A 23,214-nucleotide genomic window follows, 5' to 3' on the forward strand; every position below is an offset into this window, starting at 1 on the left:
AATCTCGCCAGCGATCAGCTATCTCGTGTCAGAGTGCCCCAATTACGATGACGCGGAGCACCACGAACATAGGATGTGCGGACTCATCTTAAGAGCGGATTTCGAAGGGCCGTTTACCAAGGCTGTCGGAGCGGATAACAGGCATCTTCATCGGCACTGATTGGCTCTTTCCCGCCACCCTGCCGATCACCAACAGGCGCGGCTAACGGAGAGTTTGTCACGCAGTCAGGTTTCAATATACCGAAGAAATGACCTACGCATCCTACGACTCCAAACCAAAGCGCGCGTGCTACTCATGTACGGTGCAGTGTGCGACTCTAGCGTCAGGGAAGGATGAGCCAACCCGGAAGGCGCGATGGACGCGCCAACACCGTCTCCACCACCACCACGACCCACGGCCCGACCATTACTACGACAACATATACCGACAATGGCCCTCGCACGACTGTGACAACGAGCGCGCCTCATGCGAGCACGATCGTATCGCCAACGGTGACGACTACGCATCAGATACCGTTCTCGCAACCGCCTCGATCGTCTGCTGGAACGCAGACCGAGCAACAGCCTTCAATCCGTATCCGCCGTGCGGTAGCTGATCCGAATCTACAAGGCGACGATGCGGACACACACGGGAATCGCAGGCGCAGCTTTTCCGAGCCGGAGAGGCCGCAGCCCGCGCTTCTGAAGGAAGCGGAAGACCTGGAAATACGTCGACATGCATCGGCCACGCCGTTGCAAACGCTCCACGAAGAAGGCTCAGGGTACTCGGTACCACAAGTGGGTTACTATACTCCAGTGGTGCCCGAAAAGAATCCGCGGCGGCCAGCATTCGGACGGCAGGCATCTGCCATTAGTCTGCGTCATGCGCGAAACTTCCCGGCAGGCAATTACGATGCGGATGTCGTAGATGTGCTTGATGTCATTGGTACGCATATTCGAAAATACAGTCTCCGTTGTGCTAATTCCCTTTGCAGACCCCGAAGTATCAACGCTCACGACTTTGAATAACGTTCAAAACTCGCTCTTCATACCCAATTTCGGACGTTTCTACGACCGTCGGCCCACGTATGAGCTCTCGCAATCCGAATCTACGAGCGACGAGGAAATGGCACAAACACAAGCAGTTGGCCAGCAGGGTGGGGATGAAGGCACCGCGAATGAAAAAGCGAACCAGGATTCCACTGGACATCTGCGACCGGGTGATTCAAGCCGGTTATCACGGACGAACACCATTTCTTCTGTCCTCACTGGCGTTTCAGAAGGCCATAATTACGCTGTGCTTCCACATGGCGCGTCACTACCAGGGTGGACAGCAGAGGAAAAGGCGTTGCTCAACGATCGCGTGCGACACCTCCTCCATTCTAGGCGAGCAAGGTTCAGGCGCAGTATGCGCGGCTTCGGACGATACGTGCGCAAGCCAGTGGGATTTCTCATCACCTTGTACGCTTTCCTTTTGACATTCTGGGGTGCTGCTTGGGTCCTCTTCCTCATCGGCTGGATCGGTGTCGGTGGCCGGCAAGCATACTTTATTGAAATCTGTGATCAGATCTTGACAGCACTCTTTTGTGTGGTCGGTATCGGCCTGGCGCCTTGGAGGGCTATTGACACCTACCACATGGCGTACGTGGCCAAATACGCGCACAAGACTTGGAGACTAAGGAAAGAGCGTGGACTCCCCGCACTGAGAAATCACAACGAGCTTCCGACTCTTCCAGAAACGCACAACTGGGAGGTTGACCAAGATCAGGATGGCGACGCCGAACAACCGGTTCTCACCACAGCTGAGCAGGAAAAGTTGGATCATCATCAAAATAAGCTCGCTAACTCACATACATTCTACAAACCGCACGAAACTACCACGCACAACGCCTTCTCCGTCCGCCTCCTCATAGCTATTGTCGTGCTTCTAGACTGCCACTCGTTATTTCAGATGGCGCTAGGGGGCACAACGTGGGGCATATACTACAAAGAACGTCCAAAAGCACTCACGGCGGTCATCCTGACGTGCAGTATCAGCTGCAATATCTCGGCTGGCATCACAATCAGTGTGGGGGACAAACGGAGCAGGAAGAAGCTCGTGGTAGAACAGATGTTTCGACAAGGGCTGACGGAAGAAGCCTTGCATTCATTGAGGAAGGAGCGAGGATTAGTTGCAGATGGTATTAAGAGGAAGGCCTCGAAAAAGGCGAAAGGGAAGAAGAAGAGTGAGGTCATCGCAAGCGCGAATTGAACATTCCGTACCTGTCACCCACGTATTATACGCCTGTTCATACTCTGAACAGAAATCCTTTTCGAAATTCCGTGTTGCTCCATGTCTCCCAATAATCGATCCTAAAGACTGGATACAGACACGCACCCACTTCACAGCTCATCCTTTCCTCCATTCCACCCATCGCCCGCCCCCAACATCCAATTCACACCGACCAGATGCAACCCCCACTTCCCAACCCATTCTCGCGCGTCGAAGCTCCGTCGCTCCACGAACTCCTCTCCGCCAACATCCTCCTTGCTCAACTTTTGCTTTCCCTCCGGCTCACGATAAAGAAGGAACAGATACCTGTGAGGCCTGGAATCATCCTTGGGCCCCGGGGCCAGATACTGCGTCAGTGCCTCGCCTGCTGTTACTGTGGCACCAGACGGGATGCGTGTAACGACCCAATGGCGCCAGTAAGCAAACTTGGGATCATCGGGAGTCGGTGCGTCAGGGTCGATCATGAGCAGGGTGTATGTTGCATCGGAAGGGACATTCGACTAGGGGATGTCAATCACGTGCGTGAATTTTGTTCATAAAGGTGTGGAACTCTGTGCTAAGCAAAGAACGCAGGGCATGAATGTATGGACCAGCTTAGGCATACCTCTGGACTGAATGCGACAGTCGGTGCCTCCTTGACCTCGCTCACTCTGAAGAGGTTCCCCGCTACGACTGATTTCTGGTTGAAAGAGACTGAGAGCTCGACCGAGGGCTTGAAGGTCTCAGGGATGACTGTAGAGGGTAGAAGGGCGGCTTTGGACAGGGACGCGAGCAGTCGGGAAGGTTCAATTGAAGCTGCCATTATGACGAATTTCGCAGAGAGGTGGAGAAAGAGAAGTGGCTACTGTACTTCGAGAGATGTTCGTGGGGTACCTCTTGGTGTTGAGGAATTGACGCTGTTCATTGGTGGAAGATATGTCTGCCAAGGGCGATTCTCTGATCACTTGTCTCCACATCGCCGACTATCCGTAGTTGAAGATGTAAATCATGTGCGCGCAGTGACTGACATTGACTTCAGGCGTGCCAGAAACACAGCCATGAATAATGCGACACAGATGTCAGCTCACGCCATCAGTTTCCCAATCAGAGTCGAATCATTTCAATACCCAAACATGAAGTATTCCTTTTCGTGGCCTCTCCTCTCGAAATTTGTCTTTTCCTCCTCGAAACGCTCTTCGTTCCAATTTGCGATTTCCGCTTTGCGCTTCTTGTTCTCTCGCATGTATAAAATTCTTGACCCGATGAAGCCAAAGCATCCAAGTAAAACAATGCCTAACGTGGCAGATGCAGATACTCGGTATGATGGTCCGTACTGGGAACCATATATCTGGCCGGCAATGACTCCTGCCACGTTATTCCACCCGAAAATCCCCATCATGACAGACCGCGTCGCCTTGTCTGGCGTATTGTCCGTAAGCCACGCTGCTGCGATCGGAGGAATAGTCCCGCTACCAATCATGACAATGAACAAAAACCCATAGCGGACTTTGTTGCTATGGCTAGCGATGAGCCCAATGTATCCTATGCACGAGGCAAACATTGCAGCGGCTGCAATGAGTGATCGTTCATGGAAGTGGTCCGACAGCCAGACCCAAGTGATAAGTGCCACTGCGCCAACGATGAAAGGCGGTGCCGCCATAAGATTGGCCCGGATGCTTGAGTACCCCATTCCTCTCACCATCAAGGGTAGAAATATGGCAAACCCATACGAGGGAACTGTTGCGCACATGGTCCAGAGGACAATAAGCATTTTACGCCAGTCCTTAAATGCAACTTTGAAATTTGCCCAGCTAACCTTGTGGTCCATCTCCTCAGAATTCGCATTGAGAACACTGTCCACTGCGGCAGTGTCGAGCGCCATGCGACGTACTGCATGGAGGCGTTCGTCTTTGGTGAGGAACCATGCTGTGCTAAGCTTTGTTGGAAGGCCAGCCAGGCAGGCGGCACCAATACCGAGTGTGATTGCGCCTTCGATGAGAAACAGAAGCTGCCAATCAGCCCAAGATTTGGACTTCATGTGGAAGATCCCGTATGCTATTATCGCGGAGAAGGCTCCTGAGAAAGTAAAGCTGGTAGAGATCAAGCCCATTCGAAAGCCAGACATGTATGCAGGATATAGAGTTCCCACATAGTAATATGTCGTGGCAACATAACCAGCTTCACACATACCTAGAAGCAGACGTAGACTATACAGCATAGCACGGCTGCTAAGCGCACACTGGGCTGTCGTGACAGCCCCCCAGGAGAGCAACATTATTGGGATCCACCATCTTGGGCCCACAATGCGGCCTAAGACCACAGAAATACCGATCGCGGGAACGTATGTCGCTGAGAAAAGCGAGACTGAATTGGCGACGTCGGTCTCGAGGATGTGTGCATCCTTGAAAAAGGTATGTGCTGTGGCTGCATTGCCGATGTTGCCCTTATCAATACCTTGGAACTGGGAATTATAAGCGACTGGCTGAAACGGCCGTCACAAGTTTTCCAGACGTACCATGAACCCTACGCCTAGCAGAAGACAAACAATGAAGTCCAACTTCAGATTGATGCTTCTGTCGAGACGAGCTTCTCCTGGGGTGCTGGCGGTGTACCCAGGTCGCTGGGAAGTCGCCGCCGACGGACGTGATACCTCGTGCTGCTCCAAATCTCCGAACTTGGTTTCCATGTTAATAACTACAGTAAGATTAGGAAAGCAGGTCTGTCAGATACTCGCTCCTAGCTGTGGGTCGTGGAGATGTCAGCCTACCAGCTCCTTGTGTTTTTGAGAAGATCTGGGGAATTTTAGCCCCGCTTTATATACATTCTGCACGACCGCCGACCTGTATTCAGCTTGTTCAATCAAAAAGGACCCGAGTTCTGTGGAGCCGTGAGACCACCGTGATACGCTGAACAACTTCAGGCTCTGCCTGCTCGAAACTAGCCATCAGTAGGCCGTATGTGTGGCACCGTGGGAAAGAGCCACCGCCGAGTGTCCGGAGATCGACTTCCTGAAAGATTTGTCACCGTTGAATGCTGTCAAGGGTCCCGAATCTGCGATCGTGTATCCAGATCTCCCGATTCTTGTTACCGTAACATCAGAGGCGTCAGATATAACAAATCCCAGGAGGCGCGCTTGCATGCGAGGCAGGTAATGCGATCCATGTCCTTGTCAAAGGGAGGGTTGGCAATTGGCATCGTACATCTGTGGGGAAGTGTGGGGAAAGCCTCATTGCCATCGCCCCAAAAGAATCCCGCGTAGATTGATCCAGGCATCCATAGCGTATCGCGTTACGCCAGACTGACCGAAGTGCCGACTCAATAGGAGACTTATTATTCACGCAACTCCTACGTTGACATGCACCTGTCAACAGTCGCTGTGGTCCTGAATTTGGGCCCCGGACCGCTGACGCGTTATTAGATATGACTTCAGCCGACGTACAAACCAGCAAATCTACAGTTCTTGATGACTGGGACATAAATAATAGTGCGATAGTGAACAGCGACAATCCGCAGGAGATTTACAAAGAATACGCCTATCTACGCAGGCAGTGTCCAGTCGCTCACGTGGACAAGCACAACGGATATTGGATTCTGACCAAGTACGATTCACTCCCTTCCTGCACTCCGCAGATAGCTAACACTAAGTCGCAGATACGAGGATGTGAAAGAAGTAGCCTCCAACAACGAGAAGTACATCTCATACGAGTGCGCCATCGTCCCTGCCGACCCACGTGGTATTCGTCGTCCGCCACTCAAATTCGATGGTGAGCAGCACAAGCCCTACCGCCGGGCGGTGGATCGAACGATGAAGCCTGCACGAATCAAGCGCTTGGAGCCAATCATCCGTGAGCATTGCGAGCGCGAATTGCAAGTATTGATCGATCGTGGGCACGGTGACATTTACGAGGATTTCGCTGCTAAATGGACGAGTTGGGTTGAGAAAGAGTGGCTAAATTTGGACGATGCAGATAGCGCGATTCTGGTCGAGAGCTTTAGCCCCTTCGTCACCGCGTGGAGAATGGGCAACCAGTGGGATGTAGTGAAGAAGTGGAGTGACGCCTGGTATGGTATTGCCAAAAGAGTCGTAGCGAGCAGGAAGGAGCACCCGCTGGATCCAGAAGTTGACCCTGCCTCGAGCTTACTCTTGGAGACAGACAGAAACGGTAATCCACTAGAGGAAGAACATATCATGTAAGTTGTATAATGTTGCGGGGAACATATCGCTGACATACCATGCAGTGGTTGCATCCGACAAATCGTGATCATCGCCATGGTCGCACCCACGATTGTTGTTACTGCCATCGCGAAACATCTCAGCGAGGACCGCGAACTACAAACCAAACTGCGAAATGATCGCTCGCTTCTCCCTGCTGCCATTGAGGAATTCATTCGCCTTTATGTGCCTTATCGGGGCTTCTCGCGCACTGCAGTCAAGCCGGAGACCCTACACGACACCACCATTCCACCTAAAGAGCCCATCACTGTCGTATACTCCGCAGCGAACCGTGATCCCGAGCATTTTCCCGATCCAGACAGGTTTATCTTGAATCGCGAGAACATCAACACTCACCTGGGTTTTGGAAAAGGAATACATCGCTGTGCCGGGGTGGGGTTGGCGCGCATGATGATGAGAATCTTCCTGGACACGATACTGGATCGGTGCGACTATTGGGAAGTCGATGGGGAGGTCGTGTATGCGAGATTGCCGGAGGTTGGGCCAACAAGTTGCCCGCTCAAGTTCCACAGAGCCAGAACATGACAATATCGGCCATAGTTGCTTTGTGTCAACTAATGGCAGTCTAGAAAGCGTATGCAATTGCCAAAGAATCAAGATCGTCCCTCCATGATCGTAAGTACCCGATGACCGGATAGTGCTGTTTCTTCCTCCTGTTGGGCGGCTCTTTCAACATTGTCTAAGTTGGCGGTGTTGGTAACAAGCTGCCAAAGCCTTTCTCTGATTAAATAGCAACAGTAATTTAATTCACATCCAAAGTCCAGGACGTCTTCTATATCCCTATTGCGCGGGAGTTGTCCGTTAGTTTCTGGAGTTAGGACTTACCAAGCGTCCGCCCTAATTGTCTCTTACACTTGTATGATTGGCTGCAGGTAAAATTCCCCCGACTCTCCGTTTCGTCAATTTCTGATTTCTGATCGAACCAGCAAAAAAGGCTTAGTGCGAAATGAAGGCGATGTATGCTCCATGATGTAGCATGACACTTTTGGTACGCACTAAATGCGGTCCAAGGCTAGCCTTGCAATGGCCGATATCATTTCCTTAAAGCCGCAGGCAGGCAGGATTTGCTTCAAGTGTGGGTAGTGGTGAGCTCAGTTTCGACGGGTCAAACCCCGAACGACCGAAAACGCAGTGTGGCACACCTACATATAAAGAACCGTAAGGCCCAAAAAATACTCTTCACACAACAAGCATCTCCATACATCGACTACTTGAGCATTATTTTGCACACCTCGTTTACCTAGACTCGCACCCAAACCGAACGCGAATCGCGAGCCCACCACCATGCCATCTTTCTTTCAATTCGTCTACGGACAGTTGTTTACCCAGCTTCCCAAGCCCACCACCTCTTTCGAAGGCAAAACCGTCATTGTCACGGGGAGCAATGTCGGTCTCGGCAAGGAAGCCGCTCGCCATATTACGCGCAACAATGCATCGACAGTTATTCTTGCTGTACGTTCACTCGAAAAAGGCGAAGCAGCCAAGAAGGACATTGAGGCGAGCGTGGGAAAGAAAGGTGTCATCAAAGTATGGCAACTTGACATGTCAAGCTATCAGTCAGTCCTTGAGTTCGCCGCGCGAGCAAGCAAAGAGCTACAGCGGCTGGACATTGCGATTCTCAACGCCGGTGTCGCAAAAGGAACGTGGGAAGTGTTCGAGAAAGACGAGTCCACAGTTACCGTGAATGTCGTATCGACATTCTTACTGGCTCTTGCGCTGCTCCCTCAGATGAAGCAAACGGCGAACCTATACAACGTTCGCCCCACTCTCACAATTGTCGCTTCCGAAGTCCACTTCTGGGCCAAGTTCCCCGAGGAAAATGCACCAGACGGTCAGATATTCCACGAACTCAACAAGAAGCCGGCAGTGCTGAATGCAGACAACTTGGGCAACCGCTACCAGGTTTCGAAACTGCTCGACGTTTTCGGTACCCGGGCAATGGCAGACCGCAAGTCTGCCCAAGCTGTTCCTGTTACTTTTAACTGCGTCAATCCGGGCCTCTGCCATAGCGAGCTTTCGCGTGACTCGGGCATTGCATTGACCATTGTGAAGTTTTTCCTCGCGCGTACTACCGAATGCGGAAGCAGAACATTGGTGCATGCTGCGGCTTCGGGGGCTGAGAGTCACGGGCATTATCTGAGCGATTGCAAGGTTACGCTGCCGAGTGACTATGTGCTCAGCAACGAGGGATACGTGGCACAGAACAGGGTCTGGGACGAGCTCATGGCGAAACTGGAGGCTATCAAGCCTGGAGTGACGGCTAATTTGTAGTCTTTGGAAACCTGGGTTACGATACTGGAGGCACATGGAGACACTAGTTGTTACTTTCATCAATAGTCGGTTTGCTTTGTATATTCTTGCGGCTTTGGTTTCTAGTAGATTACAATTACCAATTTGATTGATCACATCACAACTGTGTTTCCCAATGCTGCTAATCTGCTGCCACCTTCAACTAGTGTTCTCGCCCTGTAGAGTGTCACACAACGGTCAAGTACTACCGCTGTTGGCCTAGGATTACATTGGCGTCCAGTAATTATACTGCTTACGTCGCTTCACGATTATCCGTTATTCTTTCAACGGAATCTCTTCACAGGACTGAATCTACTTTACCTAGTTGCCATGAACAGGCCCTTTAGTTTCGACTTCGAGTCTAAGACAGAAGTCTTTGGACAACTGGCCGACATGTTGTCTACACCAAGTAGCCACTCTTTACTTGGCTTTTGAAGCGGCGCTGTACACTCAAGGTAATTCAATGGCGACACTTGGTGTCTTCTTTTACACTGAACACCTAGCCAAACCTAGGCCTACGTGAACAGTATGTAGTGCATTCGAGATCTGCTGACCTTCAACCGCGCCAACTACCCATCCCCGATCCTCGATCGCTGTCTGGCGATGCTCCGATAAGCACATCATGGTGCAAACAGAAGTTCCTACGCCAACCCACCGCCTGCCACTCGTTCGTTCATAGTGCGAACGGAGCAGCTGTCGAATTCCGTAATTAAGCTGTAGTGGATGAACTTTGATGTCTTAACCCTTCAGCCTCCTTGTTCCCTCAAGTGCTACTAGGAGCTTCCCATTGCAACATTGTCTTTTTCGAGGAGACTAATAGGTAAGATGCGTGTCTCAAGCCTTATCTGTACCATACTGCTAGGCAGAGGCGTTCTTGGTGTCCATCTACCCAAGGGCATTTCTGGTGAAGTTGGCAAGGCAATACTTCCCGGAGAACGTCGAAGGGTTCAAGCGGCTAACTTCCACCACAGCGCAAAGAAGACTGCACAACTTCCTCTAGCTCTAGCGATTCCCTCAAGCCGACACTATCTCCCACAAGTATACCCTCGTCCACTTCACAGATCATTACGCCCTCTCTCACTCGGACAATCCCGACTCCCGCGCCCAGCGACAAATTCGACACAATCTGCCACTGCGCCACAGGTAACCAGACCGTCCCTACCGAAGGCCGCTGGCTGTGTGGCTGGTGTGGTGCCGTCTCAGGTATTCCGCGCCATGGCATAGAAGTGTACGATACAGTCCTGTGCAAGGATAACAAATGCCGCAACTATGGGTTATTGGATGGGCAGTGCAAAAAGGCGTTTGAGGAGCAACCGCCCAACTTTGGCTTGTGGTGAGTTTCACGGATCAAGGGGTACAGCGCGAAGCTTTGTATTCATTAATCACAGGTGCGAATGGCCTGATAGTTCGATTGACCCAGATTGGCCGGATGGTACGGCAACGGGAATAGTCAGTGGCACACCGACACCGTCAGGCATTGTTACGGTGTCTGTGCCTGGTGAGGTTGGCAAGGTAAGTACCCCGAGGACAACTCCAGAATGCAGACGACTAACTCGCCACAGCGCAAAGAAGATTGCACAACTTCCTCCAGCTCGAGCGATTTCCTTAGACCGACGCCATCCTTGCCGAGTACACCTTCGCTCACTTTGGCTTCAGAGACAACCCTACTTGCCTCTGAGTCTACGTCTTCTCACCGTCCTTCTACCATTGTAACCACGGTCATTGTAACATGGTCCGTGCCTTAGACAAACGGCAACTTGACGTCTGCCACGTCAAATCTGGCTTATACAACTGCGACGCCGGTTCTGCCCACTATCTCGTCCCAGACTTCGGTAATCACAAACCCCGCGGCAGGCTCCAACACAGAGGCATGCCCGTGTGATTGCTCGAGTACGTCCAGCACGACCAGAGAGTCTCCCACGTCCACGGCGACACCAACATTGACGGAGAGTTCCACGCTGACGGAGACTATCACATCGATCGAAAGTGTCACTTTGACGGAGATTCTTACATCGATAGAGACTGCCACATCCACTGAGGACCCGACTTCAACAGAGAGTTCCACTCCAACGGATAGTCTTACATCGACAGAAGCCCTCACATCAACGGAGACTCCCGCACCAACAGGAACATCCACGTCGACCGAAACTCCCACGACGTCGGAAACCTCGACGCGGACTTTGACTTCCATATCGACAGACACACCGGCTTCAACGTCTTCAATAACACATACTCCCACATCGACCGAGGCTTCCACATGGACTTTGACTCCCATATCATCGGATACACCTATCGAGACGCCTACACCCACAGAATTCCCTCCACTCCAGACCGCCGACTCAGAATGGTGGTCCACCCTCACGCAAATCTCGCTCATCACCTTCTCCCCGGTGCCGCGGCCTTCCACGGCCACAGCACGCAACGGCGGCGCAATCCGCATGAACAAGCGTGCTGAAGCTGTTGTCCACCCAGAGCGCAGCGATACGGGGTGGGAGAAGCGTGCTGGGCCTCCTGTCGGTTACAAGCGACAAGGCCCTCCTATTGAACCGAATGCGACGGCGTGGACGACGCGCGCTCGGCCCACCGTGGACGTAAACAGGCGACAAGGACCTCACATCGAATCGAGTGTGACGTGTTGGACGTGCCGAGCACAGCCCACCGCAGATGCAGGCAAGCGGCAGGGCCCCCACATCGAGTCGAGCGTGACAGGATGGATGAAGCGTGCTGCGACTACGGACGTCGTAGACGAGGACGACTAAATTCCCACGTCAGTTGTTAGCAGGCGGTGGTGCAGGAACAAGTGATGTTGAATGGGGTGCGAGAACGGAGACGGTGTCAAATCGGCGAGGTTAGGTCAGGTCGTCGGGCTCACTCGCAAGCCTGCGACATGTGTAAAGTGCAGACCAGTGTCTTTGTAGCGGGTTTTCCAAGCCCTTCAAAGTCATGCCTAATTGATTGAGTTTCCAAAGGGAAGTCATCTACCTCGCCCTCCGCCTCCTGCTGCTGCGCGTCAACACCTCTTCTTTGACCTCGACGATGTGCTCTGGCTCGTCGACTTCCTTCTTAACTCGCTTCCTCTTGATTGTTTCTATTTTCTTCACGTCTTCGATCTCCTCCGTACCGTCTTCTTCCTTTTTCACGGTGATGACCTCCTCCTTGACTTCGGTTTTGGCAACAACGCGCTCCGAGAAAGCCTTCAGATCAGCGGTGAACAGCACAGAGTGCGCCCATCCTGCCTCTTTGCCCCAGAGCGCGCGGAAGCGGTTCGCGACAGCAGTGTATGTAGCTGCGGTCAGACTGCTGTGCTTGCCTTTTCCAAACTTGTAGTCGCGTTGCGCAATCTGCCATACATGGGTGTCGACGGGCACCGATTCAGACCACCCGAGCCCGAACAAGCAAACGCAGTCCGCAACCTTCGGACCCACACCGTGCAAGGCAAGAAGCTCGTCGTGTGCCTTCCGATATCCCTCGCGCCCGCCCATCTCTAATTGTCCAGCAGGTTTTGGCTCTTGGCCAAACACCGGACTCTCGGGATTGCACAGCTCTTCCAGCCAGGCCAGGCTTTTGTCTGTTGCCACTATTTGCGCCGTCTTCGCAATGTACTTCGCCCTGTACCCGAAGCCCAGCTCCTTCAAATGCGCCTCGACCTTCGGGTCTGCGAGTGCTTCCGGCGTAGGAAAGTCATGGTACGGCTCGTCACCGACATGTCCAATGAGTGGCCCGTAGTGCTTGCACAGGTTGTGGACCATGCCTGATATCCGGCTGATGTTGTTGTTTGAGCTGCATATGAAGCCTATGAGGGCCTCCCACGGATCTTGGCGCAAGATGCGTATGCCCGTGAACTTTGGCGCACGCTTCTTGAAGTTGGGGTCTTCGGACGCCCATTGCTCGTAAAGCTGCACCAAGTTTGGCTCCAAGTTGAGGTAATGGCGAACAAGGGCGAGAGTGTCGTCGTCATCGGATACGACTGAAGGCGCAAGGGAGGGCGCATTCGAAGGCGGCGGGGTGGGGAGGGAGGGGGGGAAGATGGCGCGGTAGTGGAGGTGGGTGGCGTCCTGGCGGAAGGACAGTATGCGGCCGTGGAGGGCCATGGAGTACTCGTCTTCTGCTGATTTCCGCCATCTATAGATGCGGTGTTAGCTGGTGTTGCGGCGCGCAGGGCGGCAACTGTACCTGAAGGACTGGCCGCAGCGCAATGTTGTGTTTATGCAGAGCTCGGTGAGGGACAGGGGCAGCTTGTGCCATTCTGCAGCTCGCACGGCCATGGTGACGGCTGCTCCTGCCTGTGGTATGGCAGTGAATGTGGACTGGTGTTCGTGCAGCAGCATGCATGCACCTGGACTTCTGGACGCGCGCGACAGGGGTGCCGTGGAGCCAAGGCCCTAGCTGCTCCCCGTCGTACTTTCTTCACGACGCCCATAGCGAGGTGCAGCGGCCCCGTCTCCAACTATCATCATCGCTTTCGTACGGCGCGCGCTCACAGACCCGCCCGTTGCATTCTCTGACCCAGCCCGGCTGTACGTGCTAAGCCCACACCCGCCAGCAAACCGCTGCACGAGCCGCGAGTGCACCTGGACGCGCGCAAGAGCTCGACAGCATGAACGGTGACGGCTATTCTCGAGGTAAGCCGGTCTGATCAGTACACAGACTGACTGGTGTACAGTTCAACAAACATGGCTTACTAACTACAGCAGACGGAGGGCGCTCAGGCGGAGGCCGAGACTACGTGAGTGCACCCAGCTCCCAACCACGGCGCCAGGAGCTGACGGCACAGTCCTCGAGGGATGACCATCGCGACCGCCGGGGCGACAGAGGCGACCGCGGCGACCGCGGCGATAGAGGCGACCGCGGAGGCGACCGTGGAGGCGACCGCGATGACAGGCGCCGCCGCCGCTCGCGCTCGCCGCGCCACAGCTCGCGCCGCGACTACGAGGTAGACACGTACTCGTCGAGCCGCGACTACCGCGAGCGCGAGCGCGAAACCACATACGCCCGCCGCGAGCGCCGTGACGACCGCAATTGGGGCGATTCGTATGCTCGCCGCGACCGCCCGCGACACGACCGCGACGACGACCGCGGACACGGCCGCCGAGACAGGAACGACCGAGAGTTTGAAGACCGTGGACGTGGAGGCGGAGGCGGACGACGTGGTGGTGGTGGAGGTGGTGGTGACGGCGGTTTTGGCGGTGGTGGGCGTGACAGGAGGCAGAAGTCGGCATCCCCTCCGTACAAGAAGCGCGAACCGACGCCCGACCTGACCAGCTTCGTGTCCATCCTGAACCACCCGCGCCGCATGACCCAGTGGGACATCAAGCCCGCAGGCTACGACAACATCACGGCCGAGCAGGCCAAGCTCTCGGGCCAGTTCCCGCTGCCCGGTGCCCCTCGCGCTGCTCCCATGGACCCGTCCAAGCTCGCTGCTTTCGCGAACCCGGAAACTGGCACAGCTTCCACTTCAGGCTTGTTGCCGTCCAACTCCCTGCAAGCCCGACGTCTGTTCATCTACAACATCCCGCAAGAGGTCACAAACGACGACATTGTCGAATTCTGGAATCTGCAGCTGAACGGTCTCAACGTCGTGTCAGGCCGCGATCCATGTGTCAGCGCACAGCTTGCCACCAGCCGCGCCTACGCTGCCATTACCTTCAAGACCGCCGAAGACGCGACCGTGGCCCTGGCTATGGACAACATTTCCATGCGTGATGGCGATCAAGTCGGCCTTTCAATTCGACGTCCCAAGGACTACATCACCCCCGTCGCCGACGGCACTGCCACCACCGGTGATACAGTCTCCTCGCACGTCGCAGACAGCCCCAACAAACTCAGCATCACTAACATTCCTACGTATGTGGACGAGGAGCAGGTGCGTGAGCTCGTCGAGACCTTTGGCGCACTCAAGGCCTTCGTGCTGGTCAAGGACACTAGCACCGAGCAGCATCGCGTAAGTATCTCTAAATTCAGGTTCCGCGAGTTGTGCTAACCCACAAAATAGGGCATTGCCTTCTGCGAGTATGTAGACCCTGAGATTGTAGAGCACGTCATTGAAGGCTTGAACTCCATCCCTCTCGGCGAAGGAACCCTCAAGGTCACCCGCGCCACCATCGGTCTGCAGCAGCAAATCGCCATTGACGGCGGCGTGGGCGCTATCTCGATGCTTGCCGGCGCCACTGCTGCCGATACCCGCGAGAGGAGCCGTGTCATCTGCTTGATGAACATGGTGACTCCCGACGAGCTTCTCAACGACGACGAATACGACGGTAAGTCCTGCTTTTCACAATGCACTGGCCTAGTTACTAACAGCGGATCCAGAAATCAAGGAAGACATCGAAGAAGAGTGCTCGAAATACGGCGCCATCCTCGAAGTCAAGATCCCCCGCCCCGCAGGCGTCCGCTCAAGCGCCGGCGTCGGTAAAATCTACATCAAATACGAAGACGCCGACAAGGCGCAGACGGCCATCAAGAGTCTCGCCGGAAGGCAGTTTTCCCGGAGAACGGTTTTGGCAACCGAGTTCTCGGAGGAAGGCTTCGACGTGGAGGCGTGGTAGACTGCTTCTGCGTGTTTCATGCCCCTACCGCTCGTGCCTCTGCGTTTCCTCACTGGATTTGGGCGGTGCTTGCTTGGTGCCAGCAATTGAAGTTTGGGTGGGGTGGTTCGTCGAGCGGCTGCGCCGGTGCGGGGGGTAGAATTGAACTTCAAAAATGAGCCGCGGCGACGAGCAAGCGACACGCTGCATGGAGACAAGAGGAAATGGAAAGCGCGGCTCCTGTACACTAATTTGACATGAATATTGGAATGTGCAAAAACGGACGGAAATCTTTGTTTAGAGCCCTGATACCGAATGGAGAAAAGATGCTCGATCGTGTGCGCGTGCGGTTAGTGTCGGCGACGTTGTGATTGAGGACGTGATGTAGTCGGCCGAAACGCTAGAAGGTACCATGGTATTCGCACATCTGATCTTGGAGTCCTATCTACGAGGACGGAGACGGACTTGGCTTCCGTGGCTTCCGGGGGTGCCTGGAGGCGGATAGGTTGCGGTGATGATCATACCGCTTATTCGCGAGTAAGTTGCGATGGTCATCGTAGTAGTGTACGGCTTGTCGGCGGGTAGGTCACGTTGGTGAAAACACTGCTCGTCGGGGGTTAGATGCTGATGGTGATCATACCGTTGAGGTCGCGCCTGAGATTTTATCCGATGCTGGAGGAAAACATGCTCAAAGCAGCGCTGCTGTGGAATTAGCTACGAAACTTGGGAGTACTGCCTCAGAAGGGATCCACTGATTTAGACCGTTGATGATGGAATCTCTTAGAGACGGCCGTTGTGAGGCGTTCCACCTGCCGCTGCAGAGCCTCGATCGGGAGATAGCGATCGGTTCCCATGCGCCATTGTTGGATCTCCAACGCGTCCAACTGACCCAGCCCCGTGGGAAAGAGACTCGCGTAGCTTCAGTGGGTAGATTGCCGAAAGCGTAGGGGCGGCGCCACGAAGAGAAGAGATCAGCACTCCATCACGCCTCAAAACGAGGGTCGGAGAGAATCGACTCTACGCGAGGAGGGATCGCCGCTCCGAGTTCACTGGGGTTTATGGCGAAGCGTAGAGTCCACGCGAAAAGGGGAGATCGGCGGTCTGAGTTTCCCTCTTCCGCCTGAGAAGAGTCCCACTTGGAGATTGGTACATCGATCAGTTATAGTATTGTTTGCTTCGAATCAGTAACGTAAAGCGCTTGCTGCACACGCGAGTACAAAGTAGTATATGTCGAAGTCGACACATCGCACAAACACTGGCCTGGGATTGTGACCGTCGAGTGGATTTACGATCGAGCACACACGTCACCAATAGCGCCCTCCCTAGGTAGGAAAGCATCTGGTCAGAGGCGGCCTCATGAACCAAGTTAGATGTAAGCAGCATCCTAATATGTTGCATGAGTCAGTGAGTACTAGCCATGGTTGTTCAAAGAGGCAATTTCGTCGAGTAGCCATGCCTAATGCGAGGCACTAATAGTGCGGTGACATGAACTGACAGGTCTGGTGTGGGTCGATAATAGAGACCGACAAATAGCATCGGCAGTTGGACGCATTGTATAGGGTGCCTCAGGCCCAGAGCAATGATGAAGGATGTTTTGAGCTGTCAAACAGACATACCTCATGCATCATCAGACTTGAAACGATATCGGTACACATTCCAAAGCGAGTCATTATGCAGGTGCGCCAGTATCGGAGCCCTAGCGAAGTTGAGCCGAATTCAATGGCCACAGCCGTCGGCTGCATATCAGCGAGATCTGGGGTAGTTGGCGTCGAATGGTGGCGCCGTGGATGGCTGTGAAAGAGGTTTCTCTAGCATGGCAATCCCGCGGAAACTCTTTCGACAGTTGGGCATGTTTGAACCACGCACATTCTGAAGCGGTACAGGGTCCTCATCCATTGAGCCGACAACCAGGTCGAGGGATGCGGCTCTTCGGCCCAAGGGAGGAGCAGGGAGCCTGCAGAGCCTGGATGCAAGCAACTTCCATCCTATGTCAAGTGCAAATTTCAATATATTACCCGCAAGATTACGGCCCTTGTGCCTAGAAGTCGAGACTTTGAAGCCCAGCATCGCTTAGACGGGGGATCTTCCGGGATGTCGATAGGGCTGACAGTCGATGTGCCGAGCCAGACACTGCTCGTTTGCAAAAGGTGTCAAAATCTGTTCCAGGTTGACGTCGGATGGGCTCGAGCGGCGCCTAGACCGACCGGGGTCCCTGAGCCGGGAACGGAGAGTGCGCAGGACTAAAGTCAGGGGCATCGCGCTACTGCATCGTGTGCCACTTCAAACCTTAAAAAGAGGACAACGACCTGTTTCCTACATGGCGTGCCAGCGGTACTATTGACGGGCATTGGCGAGAAATTGAGTGGACTACTGGTGGAGAGAGACTGAAGCGAGCGAACGCGTAAATCGAAACAGGAACAAAACCTTCAAGTACACATTGACAAAGGCGATGTTGAGTACGCTTCAAGATTTGAGAAGGTGATCGATCTGTGGGGAATGTTTCGAACTGCGGTTCGCTGCATCCATTACGTGGTGTCTTGAATAGCGAAGTGCACTCGCCAGTACGCAACTGAACAGCCGAAGACATGATTGCGTGCCGAATTGACCCGAGGCGACATCGTGTGTGGATGGCAAAGGGGCTGGCCATAGCATAGTGGACCTGTGTGCGTAAAGTTCAGTTTCTGGCGCTGGTGTCCTGTCAAGCGGGCGCTGCCATCATTGTGCAGTGGACGGACAGCGACTACGCTTAGTCGATGAAGCTAGTCGGAACGACTTCCCCCCGGAAGTTCGTTTGGCCGTGTGTAGCAAAGCTGGTGAAATAACACCTGGGCACTACCCCATGTCGCCGGATGCAATGCGGAACGAATCGCAAAGACTTCGGGAGTGACTCAAGCAGGCAGGTGTGCGAGGCATGTAGCGAGGAGGATCTGCGTGGGTGGTGGGTTGCGGTGGGTTGCGGTGGGTTGCGGTGGGTTGGGGGAACTGGGAGAAGTCGCCAAGGGATCGTACCCAGGTGTCTGCCTTCTGGAAGATCCGCAGCCGAGGGAGAGCTACTAGGTGGCAGGCCCCTGCCGTTCACGGCTGCCGACTCTCCAAACTCGATCTGAACAGCCTGTGTGGGATGATTTCGCCGTTGCATGCGCGAACATACCCGGCCAACGACTGACGTTGAGCCCTCAACAGATTCGGTGCGTGACGACGCGACGTGGAAAAATTCTGTCTTCCAGGGGCACCGTTCTATACGGATACCTGGCGTTACGTCGCCATCGGCGAACGCCTAGGCGCACGCGACACCCCACCGCGGCCGGCCTGCTCTCTCGCGCATGTGTGACGGAGCATCATTCCTGTCCTAGAAGGCACTTACTCAAGAGGCACGCCATGTGCGGCCCCACTAACTGAAACGACCAACCGATGCTCACTTACCCGTGATCTTTCGGCTCAACCTCCGCCGATGAGCACAGTGTCAACGTTGAAAGTCTGGAGCGCTACTTCTCGCCCATCAAGCATACCCATGCGGCAAGGGGCCGGTCCTGATCGCGGCTAAGAGCACTCTCGAATGGAAGTGCACCGTCCCCCGTCGACCCACCTGCTGCACTCACCCTGTGGAGTCGAACGCGTTTGAGCATCGTCTGTCCCAGGCCCTTGCCGTCCCTGGCATTCTATCAGCACTAAGTTTCACGTGCAGACACCATTAGCGAAACGTCCACGCTGGTGTGGTGGCGGTGGACCATTTGTATTAATCTCATGCATTGCGACGGGTCGCTAGTTCGACCAGAGGGACGTTCTGCTGGCATTTCAGCCTGTGATGTCCTACAATCTCCCAGACTCGAGAGTCTCACAAATTCCCCTCTCGTCTGTCTCGAAGAGACGTCCGCTCCGCAGTGCGGTAGCTCAAGGATACGATGAGGTTCGCGGCTAGCATATCGTTGCTGCTTCTATCACTCGCTCCGCTGGGGTTCGCACAGCAGGCTGGAAAGGAGTCTGGCTTGACTGCTATCATTACGCAGCTGCCTTCGTGCGCGGTATGTCTAGGGACCTTGGCCTTTCAGGCTTTCACTGACTTTGTCCAGCTGTCATGCCTCACACAGGCCATCGCGGCGTCCCCATGCGAACTGACTGACACAGCATGTATCTGCACAAACGCCGAACTGAACGCCAACGTGGAGGGTTGCGTTCTCCGGTCGTGTACTCTGAGAGAGTCGCTCACAACTAAAAACCTCACGACCACAACATGCCACGCCCCTGTACGCAGCAAAAACATGACGTTGAAGCTTACCAATATCATCCTGGGAGCTGTATCCGCAACCTGCGTTCTTACCCGCATTCTGTACAAGTCGTTTTTCTCCGCTGGTGAACTGGGATGGGACGACTACATAATTCTCGCCACTGTTGTCTTCGGCATTCCATCGACCATCATACAGGACATCGGAACAATCAAACATGGGCTCGGGAAGGACGTATGGACCCTATCGTTTGGCACCATCACCGCTTTTGTGAAGTGGTTCTACATCATCGAAGTGTTGTACTTCTTCAATGTGGCCATGTTAAAGCTGTCGCTACTGTTCTTCTTCTTACGAATCTTTCCGGCTAAACCGATCAAACGACTCCTTTGGGCTACGATCGCATTCAATATCTGCTTCGGGATCGCGTTCATAGTGACCGCCATCTTCCAATGTACACCGATCAGGTTTTACTGGGAGAAATGGGACGGCGAACACGTAAACGGCAAATGCATCAACCTGAATGCCCTGGGGTGGGCGAACGCTGCTATAAGCATTCTCCTAGACATATGGATGCTCGCCCTGCCGTTGTGGCAAGTGCTGCAGCTAAAACTGGCGTGGAAGAAGAAAGTCAGCGTAGCTATGATGTTCTTTGTAGGTACTTTGTAAGTGCCGCTGCGCCCCTCTGCACATGTCTCTTTCTAATTCATCCCAGCGTTACCGTCATTTCCATCATCCGCCTCCAGTCCCTCATCTCCTTCGCCACTTCGACGAACCCCACCTGGGACCAAGCCGACGCCGCCAACTGGTCCACCATTGAGATCAACGTCGGCATCATCTGCGCCTGCATGCCCGCGCTCCGCCTCATCCTCGTGCGCATCTTCCCCCGCGCCCTCGGCTCCACGCAATACGCCTCCAACCAGTACTACGCCAAGTACGGGACGAACCGCTCGGGCGCGTTCAAGAGCGGACACAACGCCAGCGTGGGCCGCTCGCAGATGGGCCACGACGACGCGTTCGCAAGCAAGAACGCCAACGCCATCACGTACACGACGACGTTCGAGGTGCGGCACGGCGACGACGAGGAGCAGCTGGTTCCCATGGACGACCTCAGCGCCAAGGGGCACAAGGTGCGCAGCAGCGGGTCGAGCCAGGCGAGTGTGAGTGCTGCGAGCACGCCTGTGGTTGCGGATCCGCCGCGGCGACTGTCGTGACATTCACTAGACCTAGAATTCATCTCCTTTCTCATCCCTTTCCACTGGCAGGGAGCACTGCCCCGAGCCAATCCCCGCGCTGTAGTGAACTATGCTGGCCTTCTCGATCGGGGGCTCGCCAACCCTTCTCTTTCACTCATCACAGCACCGAGCATGGTCCCGCGTCTCGCAAAACAGCCGAGCCCGACCATATCATACCCGCCCGCAGCCCTTCGCAAGCTCCCCCTTGCCTTCGTCCCCGCACGTTGACACTCACTGCCTTAGCATGCATGGCGAACCCTGAAATGCCCCATGACGAACTCCCGCGCCATCCCCTGCGACGCCACAAGGACGTCGCAAATTCTCCCTTCACGGCGTGGAAGCAAGCTTCCCGCGCTACCGTACCATGAGAATTCGTGTCCAGCACTGCACAGGTAGCGTCAGTCTATGTCAGCAGCTGTTAGCACGCTGTTCGAACCCGGGACTGGGTGGGTGATGCACGCCAGGCGGGAGTAAAATTGGCGCACGCACGGGACCGGCATCACATACCATCTTGGATCTGGGGAGGCTACCCCATACGCACGACAGGCACGCACGGATACAGATGATCGTGCGAGGGAGCAGTGTTAAGATAAGCGATCGTGGAAGACGATGCTGCACTCTAGCGCTAAACATGCACGCCCGAGAAGCCCGCGAGGGCAGTCCCCCATCTAAGATATATCCTGATCCGCGCGCCAACACCCAAGTATACAAATGCATGCGCCAATACCCAGCCCAGCTAGTCCATGCTAATGCCATGCCCTGATAAAAAAGAAGAGAGAGATAAACAGCCCCTAGAAACACCGTCCCCTGTTATCATTACCTCATCCAGTCCGTGATATGGATTAGGCTCCGCGAAAGAAAAGATACCAAATGCCACGCATATACCCCATATATATCACCTGTACATCCAGCATCTACACCCCACATTCACACATCCACACTCCCCAGATCCAAGCCCCGTCTATTTCTCTCTCCCTTACCACACAGCACACGGTAATTCCCATCCATCTCGTCCTCACCCGCCCAATCCACCACTTTGCCATCCCAATACCGCTCTTCCACGTCCCCCAGCACCCGCTCGGCATCCCACCCGCCCGCACGCTCAAGCTCGATAATCCCGCCGAGACCAAACTCGCTATTCGCAACGAACAAGCTCTGTCCATCAGGCGCGAAATCCACGCCGCCCGTCTGCCCAAAGAAGTCGAATACCTGCTTGTTGGCAAACGTCGTCGCGTTGATGACGGAGACGTAGTCGTCCGCCTCGGCGACGACGAGCACGCGCGGGCCGGAGCCTAGGGGCGAGAATCGGAGGACGCGCGGGATGGACAGCTCGCAGGGGAGCACGGCAAGGGGCGCCCGCCAGCAGCGCGCGTCCCAAACGGCAATGGTGCCGTCCTGCGCAGCGGATGCGACGTGGATGCCGTCGTCGGCCCAGGCGCAGGCGAACGCGTCGCCCTCGTGTGCACGCAGGGTCTGGAGGGTTTCGCCCGTTTCGGCGTTGGTGATGAGGGTTTCCGGGAAATCGCCGGCGACGACGCGGAGGCGGCCGTCGGCGCTGGTGGCGGAGCAGTTGACGGCGGCCGAGAAGGGGAATTTGTAGCGGAAGGTGTTGGTTGCGCAGTCGAGGACGCGGAGGCTGAAGTCGTTGGAGCTGAGGACGGCTTGCGGGGTGTAGGAGGAACGGTCATTGAAGAGGTGGACGTGGTTTGTTATGAAGGACTTCGTCTCTGGAGCCCAGTCTCGGATGACGTCCATCGAGGTATGGGGTCCATTGTTGGAAGCCAGATCCACTACGGCGTACTCGCCCTCGAACCCGCCCGCAATCAGGACTTGGTCCATGGCCGCCATTGTAGTAATCATAGGCATGTTGCCGTTGACGGTGTGCTTGGTCGTATCAATGATGGGTTGAGCCTTTGATCCGGATGCGTCCGTCTTGAAAATACCCTTTAGACGTTCTGCGTAGTATATGTCTTGCCGTGAAGTAACAGCCATCATGTTGCGCAACTGGAAATGTGGACCCCACGGTCGATGTCTTTTATCCATCCTCCGGAATGAGAAGAAGTTCTCGGTTTGATTTATTGGGGGGTGTCTTTTATTGTACTGCCGCATGACCTTGGATAGTCTGGCCTTCTCTTCGTTCCTCCTCTTTGACCGGAACTCAGCCCGCGGCATACGCTTCGACCAGATGATACCCTGATAGTCACGATCCTCCCCTGCTAGATCATCTCGAGTGATGACAGATAGATGGTCGCCCTCAGCCTCTTCCAAGCCCATCATCAAGTCCTTCTGGGAAGAGGCCTTGAGGTAGAAGAGATGCGGGCTCATGAACGCGGTGTTGTCCTGGAAATTGAGATGCTCTTCGTAGGCGTGGGCCATGTAGTCCTGGAAGTGTTGGTGCGTCACGGCTCCGCTGTTGGTCAAGAAGTCAATCACAGGAGAGGCGTCTAGCGAGGGCGCAAACCCAGTGGCCGGGGGTGTTTGT

The 23,214-nt window shown here is 54.7% G+C and overlaps 11 protein-coding genes across 11 annotated transcripts; 5 read left to right on the forward strand and 6 right to left on the reverse strand.

Moving 5' to 3' along the window:
* The first annotated feature begins 247 nt into the window (after positions 1 to 247).
* On the forward strand, positions 248 to 2,533 carry CC84DRAFT_592895 (uncharacterized protein). The gene is made up of 2 exons (XM_018186804.1): positions 248 to 925; positions 975 to 2,533. The coding sequence occupies exons 1-2, from the start codon at positions 334 to 336 to the stop codon at positions 2,228 to 2,230; spliced, it is 1,848 nt and encodes a 615-aa protein (XP_018039216.1). The 5' UTR covers positions 248 to 333; the 3' UTR covers positions 2,231 to 2,533.
* Positions 2,362 to 3,053, reverse strand: CC84DRAFT_1085945 (phosphatidylethanolamine-binding protein; the record flags this gene model as incomplete). The annotated part of the gene is made up of 2 exons (XM_018174131.1): positions 2,362 to 2,751; positions 2,856 to 3,053. 2 exons carry the CDS (start codon positions 3,051 to 3,053, stop codon positions 2,362 to 2,364), a joined length of 588 nt encoding a protein of 195 aa, XP_018039217.1.
* Positions 3,054 to 3,350: 297 nt separating this feature from the next.
* Positions 3,351 to 4,916, reverse strand: CC84DRAFT_1240486 (MFS general substrate transporter; the record flags this gene model as incomplete). Its single annotated transcript, XM_018184019.1, has 2 exons — positions 3,351 to 4,691; positions 4,746 to 4,916. 2 exons carry the CDS (start codon positions 4,914 to 4,916, stop codon positions 3,351 to 3,353), a joined length of 1,512 nt encoding a protein of 503 aa, XP_018039218.1.
* Positions 4,917 to 5,650: 734 nt separating this feature from the next.
* Positions 5,651 to 7,198, forward strand: CC84DRAFT_1240489 (putative cytochrome P450; the record flags this gene model as incomplete). The annotated part of the gene is made up of 3 exons (XM_018184020.1): positions 5,651 to 5,829; positions 5,882 to 6,421; positions 6,470 to 7,198. The coding sequence occupies 3 exons, from the start codon at positions 5,651 to 5,653 to the stop codon at positions 6,987 to 6,989; spliced, it is 1,239 nt and encodes a 412-aa protein (XP_018039219.1). The 3' UTR covers positions 6,990 to 7,198.
* A 332-nt stretch (positions 7,199 to 7,530) lies between these two features.
* Positions 7,531 to 8,826, forward strand: CC84DRAFT_1162691 (NAD(P)-binding protein). The gene has a single exon (XM_018178064.1). The coding sequence runs from the start codon at positions 7,749 to 7,751 to the stop codon at positions 8,733 to 8,735; it is 987 nt and encodes a 328-aa protein (XP_018039220.1). The 5' UTR covers positions 7,531 to 7,748; the 3' UTR covers positions 8,736 to 8,826.
* A 1,675-nt stretch (positions 8,827 to 10,501) lies between these two features.
* Positions 10,502 to 11,374, reverse strand: CC84DRAFT_592945 (uncharacterized protein). The gene has a single exon (XM_018186805.1). The coding sequence runs from the start codon at positions 11,191 to 11,193 to the stop codon at positions 10,537 to 10,539; it is 657 nt and encodes a 218-aa protein (XP_018039221.1). The 5' UTR covers positions 11,194 to 11,374; the 3' UTR covers positions 10,502 to 10,536.
* A 357-nt stretch (positions 11,375 to 11,731) lies between these two features.
* CC84DRAFT_1087356 (uncharacterized protein) lies at positions 11,732 to 13,018 on the reverse strand (the record flags this gene model as incomplete). Its single annotated transcript, XM_018174199.1, has 2 exons — positions 11,732 to 12,875; positions 12,927 to 13,018. The coding sequence occupies 2 exons, from the start codon at positions 13,016 to 13,018 to the stop codon at positions 11,732 to 11,734; spliced, it is 1,236 nt and encodes a 411-aa protein (XP_018039222.1).
* A 233-nt stretch (positions 13,019 to 13,251) lies between these two features.
* CC84DRAFT_1162692 (uncharacterized protein) lies at positions 13,252 to 15,589 on the forward strand. Its single transcript, XM_018178065.1, has 5 exons — positions 13,252 to 13,375; positions 13,448 to 13,479; positions 13,528 to 14,694; positions 14,746 to 15,010; positions 15,063 to 15,589. The coding sequence occupies exons 1-5, from the start codon at positions 13,351 to 13,353 to the stop codon at positions 15,296 to 15,298; spliced, it is 1,725 nt and encodes a 574-aa protein (XP_018039223.1). The 5' UTR covers positions 13,252 to 13,350; the 3' UTR covers positions 15,299 to 15,589.
* Positions 15,590 to 18,928: 3,339 nt separating this feature from the next.
* On the forward strand, positions 18,929 to 20,926 carry CC84DRAFT_593015 (uncharacterized protein). Its single transcript, XM_018186806.1, has 3 exons — positions 18,929 to 19,299; positions 19,348 to 20,162; positions 20,213 to 20,926. Exons 1-3 carry the CDS (start codon positions 19,180 to 19,182, stop codon positions 20,709 to 20,711), a joined length of 1,434 nt encoding a protein of 477 aa, XP_018039224.1. The 5' UTR covers positions 18,929 to 19,179; the 3' UTR covers positions 20,712 to 20,926.
* CC84DRAFT_593033 (uncharacterized protein) lies at positions 20,781 to 21,573 on the reverse strand. The gene is made up of 2 exons (XM_018186807.1): positions 21,240 to 21,573; positions 20,781 to 21,135 (listed from the first exon to the last, which is right to left on the reverse strand). The coding sequence occupies exons 1-2, from the start codon at positions 21,486 to 21,488 to the stop codon at positions 20,851 to 20,853; spliced, it is 534 nt and encodes a 177-aa protein (XP_018039225.1). The 5' UTR covers positions 21,489 to 21,573; the 3' UTR covers positions 20,781 to 20,850.
* Positions 21,574 to 21,659: 86 nt separating this feature from the next.
* Positions 21,660 to 23,006, reverse strand: CC84DRAFT_1086073 (YVTN repeat-like/Quino protein amine dehydrogenase; the record flags this gene model as incomplete). The annotated part of the gene is made up of 1 exon (XM_018174138.1): positions 21,660 to 23,006. The coding sequence occupies one exon, from the start codon at positions 23,004 to 23,006 to the stop codon at positions 21,660 to 21,662; it is 1,347 nt and encodes a 448-aa protein (XP_018039226.1).
* Positions 23,007 to 23,214: the final 208 nt, after the last annotated feature.

The sequence above is a fragment of the Paraphaeosphaeria sporulosa genome (assembly GCF_001642045.1).
Source record: "Paraphaeosphaeria sporulosa strain AP3s5-JAC2a unplaced genomic scaffold CC84scaffold_3, whole genome shotgun sequence".
Classification (NCBI taxonomy): Eukaryota; Fungi; Ascomycota; class Dothideomycetes; order Pleosporales; family Didymosphaeriaceae; genus Paraphaeosphaeria; species Paraphaeosphaeria sporulosa.